The 10,426-nt window shown below is 35.8% G+C and overlaps 1 protein-coding gene across 2 annotated transcripts; it reads right to left on the minus strand.

Annotated features, from left to right (window-relative positions):
* Window positions 1-3,425: 3,425 nt before the first annotated feature.
* On the minus strand, window positions 3,426-9,904 carry PLP6 (PATATIN-like protein 6). 2 transcript variants are annotated; one of them, XM_022283625.2, is made up of 3 exons: window positions 7,973-9,902; window positions 6,139-6,434; window positions 3,426-4,259 (listed from the first exon to the last, which is right to left on the minus strand). In XM_022283625.2, exons 1-2 carry the CDS (start codon window positions 9,095-9,097, stop codon window positions 6,165-6,167), a joined length of 1,395 nt encoding a protein of 464 aa, XP_022139317.2. In that variant the 5' UTR covers window positions 9,098-9,902; the 3' UTR covers window positions 3,426-4,259; window positions 6,139-6,164. The 2 variants fall into 2 exon arrangements, with proteins under 2 accessions (XP_022139317.2, XP_087973985.1); XM_088117859.1 differs by lacking the exon at window positions 3,426-4,259 and adding an exon at window positions 4,889-5,184 and having other exon boundaries at window positions 7,973-9,904.
* Between the last annotated feature and the right edge of the window lie 522 nt (window positions 9,905-10,426).

Below are 10,426 nucleotides of genomic sequence, written 5' to 3' on the forward strand. Positions count from 1 at the left end.
AAAATAATGTGTGACACAATAATATTGGTTTGAGGTTCAATTATTTGATAATATTGTCTCTATTTGATGAATTAATAAATTTATGTCACATCATTTTGCATCCTATATAAAATATTGATCAACCATTAATTTGTTTTTGATAAAGATACAAGTGGGGTACGAATAAACCCCGTCATATTAGCAAATGATTTTTTTTTAATAGAATCGTTTTGGGTTTTTGATACCATATTAATATTCAAGGGTTCTATTTCAAAATCAACTGACAATCTGAGAAGTAGTTCATGTCTATTATAAACTCGTGTTAAGTCCCTTATCTTATTGGTATATATATTTTTTGACACACTTATCTTATGAATATAGGATCCTTAACCTTAGTGATTAATCTATTTGACTCTAAAAAATTACTCATGACTTCAATTTTTTATTAAAATGAAAATATTTTCTACTCATTCAGATACTAAATTGGGAAACTCTTCCCGTGATGAAATTAATACGCCTTAATAATTGAGTTTTCTTTTTTATTGATTTGTGGCTAGTTGAAATGCTTGTGGTAACTTCTTGATAAAATACACTATGAATAGCAGCCATTAAACATTTTAATGTTGAGTCTGAACTTTTTTACCTAGATTTTGTGACTAAATTCAGATGTTTTGATTCTGTGCCATTGGTTTTGAGTAATTTTTTAATTTAGATCGGAAAGAGAGATTATTTTCACCCCTTTGTTTTAACTTTTAAGGTTTAATTTGATGAAAGCAGCAGAATCTTAAAAAAAAATTATATATATATACTTTTTTTTTGTTTTGTTAATTTATAATATTTAAATCATTGCAGGTGCTGTGCATCAAAAGCAAAACAAGTGTCAAATTGGAGGGGGAAAGCAGTTTCTTTAACTTTCTTTTTCAATAACTTTTGGTGATATAGATTGAAAGAGATTGGACTATTCGGTCCCCAAAGTAGAAATATAATTAACTCAGAACAGTGAAAAGGAGCAACACGGGCAGTAATTACAACAGTAAATTGTTCTTTGGTTACTAGGTTAGGTCCGTGATTTTACCTTTTTAAAAAGCCAGATTATGCGGAGTAATGTTCGCTTAATTTGGGGCTAATTACATTATACTCATTGCATTCTAATTTGATTGATGCAAATTTAGAAAATTCCATAATTTCTATTTTTAGAATAATATAAAATTGACTAAAATAGTTTGCCTTTGAATAGCTTGATACCTGACTAATAGTCTATCAATGAAGACCTATCGGTCTATATAGCTTGCACTTTTGCAAAATGTCCTTCGACATGTGGACATCGAACTATGAGATGAAACCACTTGTCTTTGTAACAATATTTTCCCTCAACTCCTATAACACCCACACTCTCGCACTTAGTCTACCGGTAATGCAATTCTATTTTGAACGAACTTGTATAAATCACGCCTTAAACTGACTTGGGTGTCAGTGTTTGTTCATTGCGTGCATGTTTCTTTTGTATAGTTCGCTCCGTTTAGCTCAGTCAAAAGAACTCACCGTTGTATAAATCAAGCCTTAAACTAACTTGAGTGTTAGAGTGTTTGTTCATTGCGTACATGTTTCTTTTGTATAGTTCGCTCCGTTTAGCTGAGTCAAAAGAACTCACCGTGGATATCACTTCATTTAGAATCCAACATCAACACGAACCTACAAAGAAAATGTTAAACTAACTTAAATGTGCTAGCAAGTTTAAGCATGGCCGAGTAGATAAGACATCTATTACTATTTCTATAGATAAATATTTTATCTTCCACATCCACATTGTTAAACTAATTAAAAATTTTGAATTTCTTAATTGAAATTTAGAATCGTGAATATTGATCTAAGTTTAGAGATGTTACAATTTCAAAAATCTCTCCTTTTAATAGTAATGGAAAACAATTAATTTCGACCTAACTCAGTAGTTAATTTGCATTAATCATCTTAAAATAAGGTAAAAAATCTCCACAACCATGAATAAATTATATATATATATGTTTTTTAATAGTTTAACAACGGATGGAAAGTTGAATCTTTTCTCTTTTTTTTTCATTCTTTTTAATTAAACGATGTGAATACGGAAATTCGAACCTTCAACCTTATGAAAGAAAAGTAATAAGTATCTTATCCCTTTAACTAGTTAAACCACATTGGACATTTCAAATTAGTCCACAAACATACATAATTCTATTTTAGTTCACAGCATTGAATATTTTATTTTAAATTCTAAACTTTACAAAATAAAGTACTCGAAAATTCTATATTCGAAATTTCATGCTATGGGTCCAATTTTTACTTAGTTCTCTACACCCAACAGGAACACTATGATCATCAATACACTTTTACATAATTATTTAACATATCCCATGGTTTTCTTGAGCAAGAAGAATACATTTGTTGGGTTTCTTTTTATACAAAGCTTTCATGCGCATAAAAAATTGAGGTCGAAAGAAAGGCCTGCAAGAACAAAAGCTTTTGACTTTTTAAAAACTTCCCACCTTCATATTTCGCAATAATGAATGGGGAAAAAATAAAAAGAGATAAAAGGAATCAGAAAACCAATAAAATGTCATCTTTTTCAAAAGGCATGCCAAAACCAAGGCCATGCGCATGGTACCAAAAATCTACCAACCAAATCCACCAACTTCCGCTACTTTCCAATTTTGGGACAATTTAACTTTTAAACTTTACATAACAATTTATTTTTTAACAATTTAAGCTTTTGTAATTCACAAACACAGTCCATTACCATTTTAGGGATAAACATATATAAAAAACTTCATTAAATATTGCCAACATTTTTTACGATATGGATTAAATTATTACAAATTTTATCTCAAAGAAAAAATATTACAAATTTCAAACTATTGGAAATAAATTGTTACATGCTAAAGTTTATGAACTAAATTATTACAAATTTAAGAGTAGAAGAACTAATTCATTACAAACTAAAGTTCAGAAGTTAAATTGTTATTTCAACGAAAGTATGGATTAAAAAGTGATTTTTGATGTTAGAGCGAATATAACTTAACCCATAATTGACATATACCTATAACCAAAAGATTGTTAGTTCAATCCACCACCCCCACATGTTGTACTTTTGACAACTTCTTTTTCCTTAGGCGATATTTGATAAACATTTTGTTTTTACTTTTTTTTTGTATGATATGCCCTTCTTTTAAAAATAAATTTGAATTTTAACGTAGATTTTAAGAATATTTTTAAAGAATAGATAACAAAAAAAATACATAGGTAAAGATAGTGTTGACAAATTTAGTTTCTAGAAACTGAAAATTAAAAACAAAATGATTATTAGACGAACCACAAATAATATATTAACATTCCAATGAATGAAAGTAATAGTAAATTCCACTCTATCAATCAAGCACCATCCAATCATCATAAGCTCATAAGTTCAGAGAGACAGAAAAATATCAACGGTCTTAAATAAACAGCTGAGGACATAAATGGTCTTCAATAAAAATCTGACACCAATTTCTCTGGGAACCATTTGCTAATTACAAACATATACAAGTTTAAAAAGGGAAATGAAACGAAACAGAGGACAGAGAGAGGTGCATTGGGGATTATGTTGCTTCAGAGCAGGCACTTCAAAAGGACTGGATAGTAAAATAAGGAAAAAAAGGGAAAAAGAAAAAGAAAAAGAAATGAGAAATCTAATTTTCTGTCTCATCAAAGAATGGGGCCCACATGTCATATACATACATATATATATATATATAAAGTTGCCATTTTGGTTTGATATAATGGAAACTGTCGGTCGCTGAAAAAAGAAAGAAATTAAAATTGCCGAAAAAATATATATATATATTGTGAAATAAATAATAATGAAAGGGATTGAAAAGGAAAAAAGGAGAGGACAGAAACAGAGGCCTGGAAATGAGATTTTGTGAAGAAGAAAAGAAGGGGATTCTAATTTTCAGACCTGAAATATATTTTGTTTGAGTTGCCAAATCCAAAAGCTTTGAGATCTTTAAGTCTGAACTGAATGAATGGTGTTTTTCAGTTTTGTAAAACAAAGAGTGGAGTGGACACCACAGTGCCTTTGCCTTTGCCTTTGCCTTGCCTTGCCTTGCCTTAGGCAGGCAAAATATCCCACTAAGATTTTCCACTTCTTCTCTTGTCCTTTTCCTTCAACTTCTTCCTATTTCCACATGCACAATACAAAGAAAACAAATTAAATAAAAAGTTGCTTCTTTTTCCTCTCTCTCTCCTTTAACAGGTGGTAATTTTCCCTGCACACAAAAATCATCACTGTTGTTACAAACTAGAGAAGTGATATTAATAGTACTGTTAAGAATGTGTGTAAAAACAATGAATATATCTAACCTAATCTATCCACTTGGCCACTTTGAGTTTTTTAGTTTAGTGGTAAGTATTAAAGCTTAAGCTAATAGACTACGGTAAATTCAATCTTTCGTAAATTCCTTAACACTCCCCTTCACGTTTGTGTGGGAGTATAAAAGTTCGATACTTTTTGTTCCGTTACTATGTTAAGTCACCAATCAATCCAAAAGATTAAGTTGATGAGTTACAATAAATTTGATACTGATAGATAGATACTTGGGGATGAATGTGCCAGTTTGAGGGTAAGGTTGAAACATAGATCTTCGACTAAAAGGTTAGAGGTTTAAATCATCATCAACCCCACATGTTGTTGGGCTGAAAGGGATGATGGTGAATGTTAGAAGTATATACATAAAATATTTAATATACCATCACCTATCAACTTAAACTTTTGAGTTTAGTGACATGTGAAAGAAAAGGTTAGGAAAGAACGAGAAGCCAAAAGAATAGGGAAATTTGTGTACTATCATGCCAACCTAGGTACTACTATCATTCGACGTTAGCTACGTCAGAATCATTTAAAAATTTAATCGGGTCGAGCAATTATTTATATGGAAAGAAACAAGATTTGATTTTTGTAAAGAAAAAAAAATAATAAAGGTTTTCAAAAAGAGAAGCTAGAAATTGAGGGTCAAAATGAGAAATATAGGGGCTAGGCGTGCTTGAAGGGGCAAGGATTGGCTAGGCTTTTACTTCTCCCCAAAATCTGACCAAACTTGGTAGCTTCGTTGGTGCTATCAGCTATGCTTTTGAAAATGTTCCTTTGGAGGGTTTTCCTTCTGACTCCCTCCCCTGTTTTACTGCCTTTACTGTCTGTCAAAAAGTTAAACATGTTCAATCTTTATCTTCTCAACCACTCGCAAATATTTGGTTGGACTCACCCAACTTTGACTTTTACAGTGACTCTTCTCTTCCCAACTCCAAAGAAAATTTTAACTAAACAACAGGGTTCTTGAATCTTGTGGTAAGTATTATGATCAAAGGGCTAAAATGGTAACTTAACCTCAAAAGAGTACCAGTAAAACAGCAACTTTTATGAGAAAAACAGAATTTTCCCTCAACCGAAGCAGTGGTAAAATGGGTAAAAACGTAATTCCCACTGGTCAAACCTAATAAAACGGCTATATATATAATCAGATTTCAGAAAGAAGTACAGGAATTGATTTCACTTCCGGCAGTTTTGCCTCTTGCCCTATTCAATTTGAAAGACATTGACCAGAATATCCTTCATTCTCCTACCCCTTTACCAAGTGTCGGTGGCCTCCCTCAAGTCATCATCTATCTTCTAATCGCTAAACCAAACAACAAAAACTCATTCATTAGCTTTTGACCCTTTTTCTGAACAAACCCACAAATGGACAAATCTTATATACATGCTTGTGACTTCCCTCCATAATTCATTGTCCATTTTTCTTACAACAAAATCAAACCCAAGGTTTGTCATATGCTCAAAGTTCATAGGATCCCCTTAGAATTTTGCTTTTTCTTTCTTTTACTTTATTAAAATTAATCTAATTGTCTTCCTTACAAGCTACTGCATGAAATAGGAAATGATAAATCAAATAGAGCAATTTTTTTAACCCAATGGGTGTCCTTGGTGGGGTGGGAATGTTTGGAGATATATTTCAGAGTCCTAAAGTTTAAGGTAAGTTCCCAAAGTTAAAAGACCTTTGATATCTCTCGAAGAACTAGTGAGGTGGGTCGTAAGCATAACACAAGGCTACGAGATATATAAATGACAGAATTTTGAGTAAAGGGAGGGCTTACCTTCTTGATCTATATCTTGAGTGTTTCTAAGGGTTTTGGGGTGACACTTGCTTGAAAGCAACAGTAGGAGCTATTCTGCAACTTCTTCTCTGATGCTCAAGAACCAGTTCTGCAGCAATCCAATCAAGTTTCTCAAAATTAGTCTGCTCGGCGATCCTCTTGCCTCCAAAGAGAACGGATTCGACATTCTTCTGTTGCAGCATCTCTTCTGCTAATGCAATCAGCATATTTACATTGCTGGAACTTGGATCTGTCTCCACATTTGGGCCACATTGGACTATGCTGGATCCATTTGCCTGGCAATCCCACAAATAATTGAAATTTTAATCAAAATTAGAGAATTAAATATTCACCGACGTCGATGATTCAATATCCTTTGATCAATACGGGAGTAGGGAATAGTAGCCACGGTAAAACCCCAGTTCCCAACTGTTCTAATAAAGACAAACTCTGTGAAGACCCTACATGATTGATTTTGTTGTGTCCCAAAAGAAAGAAAATAAAGATTTTATGTGCAGGGAAGACAATAGTTGAAAAGATAGCTAGAAGTTAATTTAAAAAGTTAATGATAAGAGTACCTATGGAGCAAGAATTTAGTGAGATGGTGGGTCCCAAATTGGGGTAATGCAAGCCAAAAATATAGCAAGAGTAATGGTACAATGACAAGTGACAATTTTAGATGTGCAAATTAATTGCATTAAACAAAGACAATTGGCATTCCGTAAGAAGACATAGCAGCGATGGGTACCTTTTCCATCAATACTAAAAAGAAGGGCAAATCTTAAGAGCCAAGATTGCAAATTGCAGGAAGTAAAGTGCCAAAACTTACCATATTTTGGTGCAAAGAGTTGGGCAAATAGAATACGGTTAAGTTCCCTTAGAGTAGAGGAAATAACACACACCCTTGAATCAATTTCATTTGTCAATCCAAATAAATGTGAAATTATAGATCTTACAAGGAATATGATTATCTATAGAGACCTTGTTTTCAAAGTTGTGTCTCCTTTTCTTTTCTCAAACTCACAACAGAGTTGGCAAGTCAGAAATGAAGAACGGTTCCTTTCAAAGAGCAAGATGAATAATGCTCAAAGAGTTGAAATTTTAATCCACCCTTGCTTACAGAAATGATCGTTGAATGAAAAGGACAGAATTTAAGCAAACGTAGAAAGAGAAAAAAAAAACTAATATAAAGGTCCCATTTCATGAAAAATTAAGCCGGTAAACACTACTTTGATTGTTTTGCATCTAGTTTTTTAAAACATTACTAAAACCTACTAATTTTTGTTTTTGAAACTTGGCTAAGAAATCAAGTGTTTTTTAAAGAAAACGAAAGCGGAAACATATCAAAACTGTAAGCAAACAAGCATAATTTTCAAAATCAAGAAATTAAAAGCAAAATAATAATCAAACACAACCTAAAAGATATATGCAAGTCAACTTGAGCATCGTTTAAGTACTCAATCATCATATATCTATACCCATCTTTTTACTCGTGATGAATTCGAATCTCCATCACTATTTGATTAAAAAAAAAAGAATGTAAAAGAAAACCTATGGTAGAAGAAGGGGGTGAGAAATAAAATCTAAAAGGGAAACAAACAAATCGAGCTACATGTTCATGAAGGATAATCTCTTGACCATCCCACAGCCTGTCCACAGCACCAATTGCACCCTATTCCGCAATATCAATCCATGTCCAACAGCGACACCCCAAAAAAATAATTTCACACAAAAAAGAATTTACCAAAAGGAAAAATAAAGCCAAAATAAAAATTTACGAATTGATCGAAGTGTTTAATGTGGGAGGGCAGGCCAGCACAGAATATTGCCGTACCTGAATTCGCACGTAATTACTGCTCTTGGACTGACCGAAAGCCATAGCCACCGCCTGGTCCACCATGTCGGCGGAGCCCTCGCCGGAGATTCGAGCGACGGGCCGAGCCCACTCCTTCGCCTTCCAGTTCTTCACCTGGTTGTAATCGTAATTCACCTCGAACAGCTGACCGGTCCCCAGCGAGAGGACCAGAAGATCCTCGACCCCTCGCACGAACGGGAACTCTTGCTTGTTGTGCAGCACGTGCGTGATCGCCGCCGCCGTCGGGTTGCTCATGGCCAATCCGCCGTCGACGGCGAGGCAATGCGTTTGCCGGTCGATGGACTCCATCGAGACCGGTTCGAACACGCCCGGTTCGGCGGAGGTGGCTCGGCAGACCTCCCATAGCCGGAAGTTGAAGCTCTCCGTCTCGAGAGCGTCGGCTCGGGAGAACAGAAACGGCGCCGTACTGGAGAGGTCGTAGCAAGGTATTAGAACCGGTTTCAGAGTGTCTTTCAGCGTTAAGCTTCTGTCGTTCTCTTCGAATGCCTCTTTCATTGCCTTCTCTAAACCGGCGGTGGCGGAGGCGGCGGAGGATGAGCCCCGCGGTTTGCGGAGCCGCCGTAAAAAGCCGTTGCCGGAGCCTGAAGTTGAACGGTACAACCGTTTGCCTTTCTCGGCCAGGAATCGCCACGTCTCCTCCGCATTGTAGATTGGACGGCTCTGGTCTTTCGTCGCGAAAAGCATTGCCGTGAAAATGCCTCCAATGCCGGCTCCGGCGGCGACGTCGAAGTAATCGGCGATTCTGGCATCCGGATTGCCGGACTTCATCTTGAGAGCTTGTTCGAGATAGGACAGAGCCTTGCCGGAGAGAATCCCCCGCATGCCGCCGCTATCGATGCTCAGAATGCAGATTTTCCCCCTCTGATTCTTTATCGCCGAGACGTCATCAATGGCCTCCGCTTGAGCTTCCGGCCGCGGCGATTCGATAACCGGAGAGATCTGCTTAGGTATCCAGAGCTTCTGATCGTCGTAGCCAAACAAGAATTTGCTCTCCAGAATCGAGAAAATTTCGTAGCTCAGCTTATCCGTATCAATACTCGGTTCTTGCATTTCCATTTCCATTTCCATCAGATTGGTCGCCATTTTCCAAAAGAAATCGAAACGAACTCGCCTTCTTCCGATTCTGCAGCAGCCTCAACCAAAGAACAACTCCGAAGAGTAAACACCTTAAATCCACAGCCCGATCGTACAACCAACAATTAGCGCCTCGAAGATCACGCCCGCACTTGATTTTCCCCACGCATCAGATAAACAAACATCGGCCTTACGATTTTGCTTCAAAGTTAGAAACCAAACCAGGCCCCCAAAATGCGTCGAGAAAATCCCCGATTAATCATCGAGCCGCTGAAATCCATGGCCCCACATTCCCCTTCGTTAGAGAAATAAAGAGGTGGGTAAAGCTATAAAAAAAAAAAAGCTGCTTCGTTTCAGGAAACGGATTCCGCTTCAATCCCACACAGCGATTCTCCCTTTTCCCGCAGGGTCAAAGCTCCAAAAGAAGAGAGAAGAATCAGAGAAGCGAAAAAATGTCTTCCGCCCCTCTTCCTCCACCCACTTTCACTTCCACTTCCTCTTTTCTGTGTTCTTGCATCTCTTTTTCTGGTTGGAAATCTTTTGATTTGGGAAGATGAGAATGGGCGAGGAACAAGGAAAGAATTGGGAAGAGGAACAAAAACAAGAAAAAGCCAAAGAAAACAGCGGCAGAGGGGAGAGGGGAGAGGAAGAGCCAAATTTTCAGTCGTTGCAGGGCATGTCTGTCTTTATTATACAACCCAATTTGTTATTCTAAAAGAAGCCGCACCTACATTCTCTCGCGCGCACCCCCTTCTCTCTCTCTCTCTCTTCATATAAAATAAATAGTGGTTATCCAGTTCGAGAGGGATGAAGTTGAGGGATTTTTCTTTTTTTTTTTGGTCAAATAATATAAAATCCCCAGTGTTTTTTTTTTCAATCCAAATATCTAGGCCCCATTTTAAGACACGAATTTATTTTTAGTTCTCTGTTTTAACAAACTATGCTCTTTTTCTCATTTTCTTAAAGGAAATGTATTTGATTTTTTTTTTGTGCATCAATAAGTGATCAAGGTGTATTTATTTATAAAGGAATTGCACGGCTCGTATGGATCAAAGAAGGGAGGATTTCGTTTTGCCATAAATATCTCTGTATTTTGCGAGGTGGAGTTCGACAATAAATTTGAGTCGATGATTGAAAAACTTTCTTTTCTCGAACTTTGATTCGCAAAATTTTTGTATAGTCTATTTGATTTCTTGATAAAAGAGAAATGCGACCAGCAGGCAAAATATATGCATAAGTGAAGTAGTTTTTATGCTTCTTAACAATAAAAACAATGCCATTTATTTAATATAATAATGATATATAATATAAAAATTACAACTTTGTAAGGTTGCCAAA

This window comes from Momordica charantia, assembly GCF_013281855.1.
Source record: "Momordica charantia cultivar OHB3-1 chromosome 9 unlocalized genomic scaffold, Mcharantia_2.0 BLBB01000009.1, whole genome shotgun sequence".
Classification (NCBI taxonomy): domain Eukaryota; kingdom Viridiplantae; phylum Streptophyta; class Magnoliopsida; order Cucurbitales; family Cucurbitaceae; genus Momordica; species Momordica charantia.

What these genes read in the sequence shown, in the direction of transcription:
- PLP6 (XM_022283625.2), bottom strand. Translation starts at nt 9,097, where the DNA reads ATGGCGACCAATCTGATGGAAATGGAAATGGAAATGCAAGAACCGAGT. An exon ending in GTAATTACGTGCGAATTCAG is followed by an intron (nt 6,435 to 7,972) that starts GTACGGCAATAT and finishes TGGGATTGCCAG; the next exon opens with GCAAATGGATCCAGCATAGT.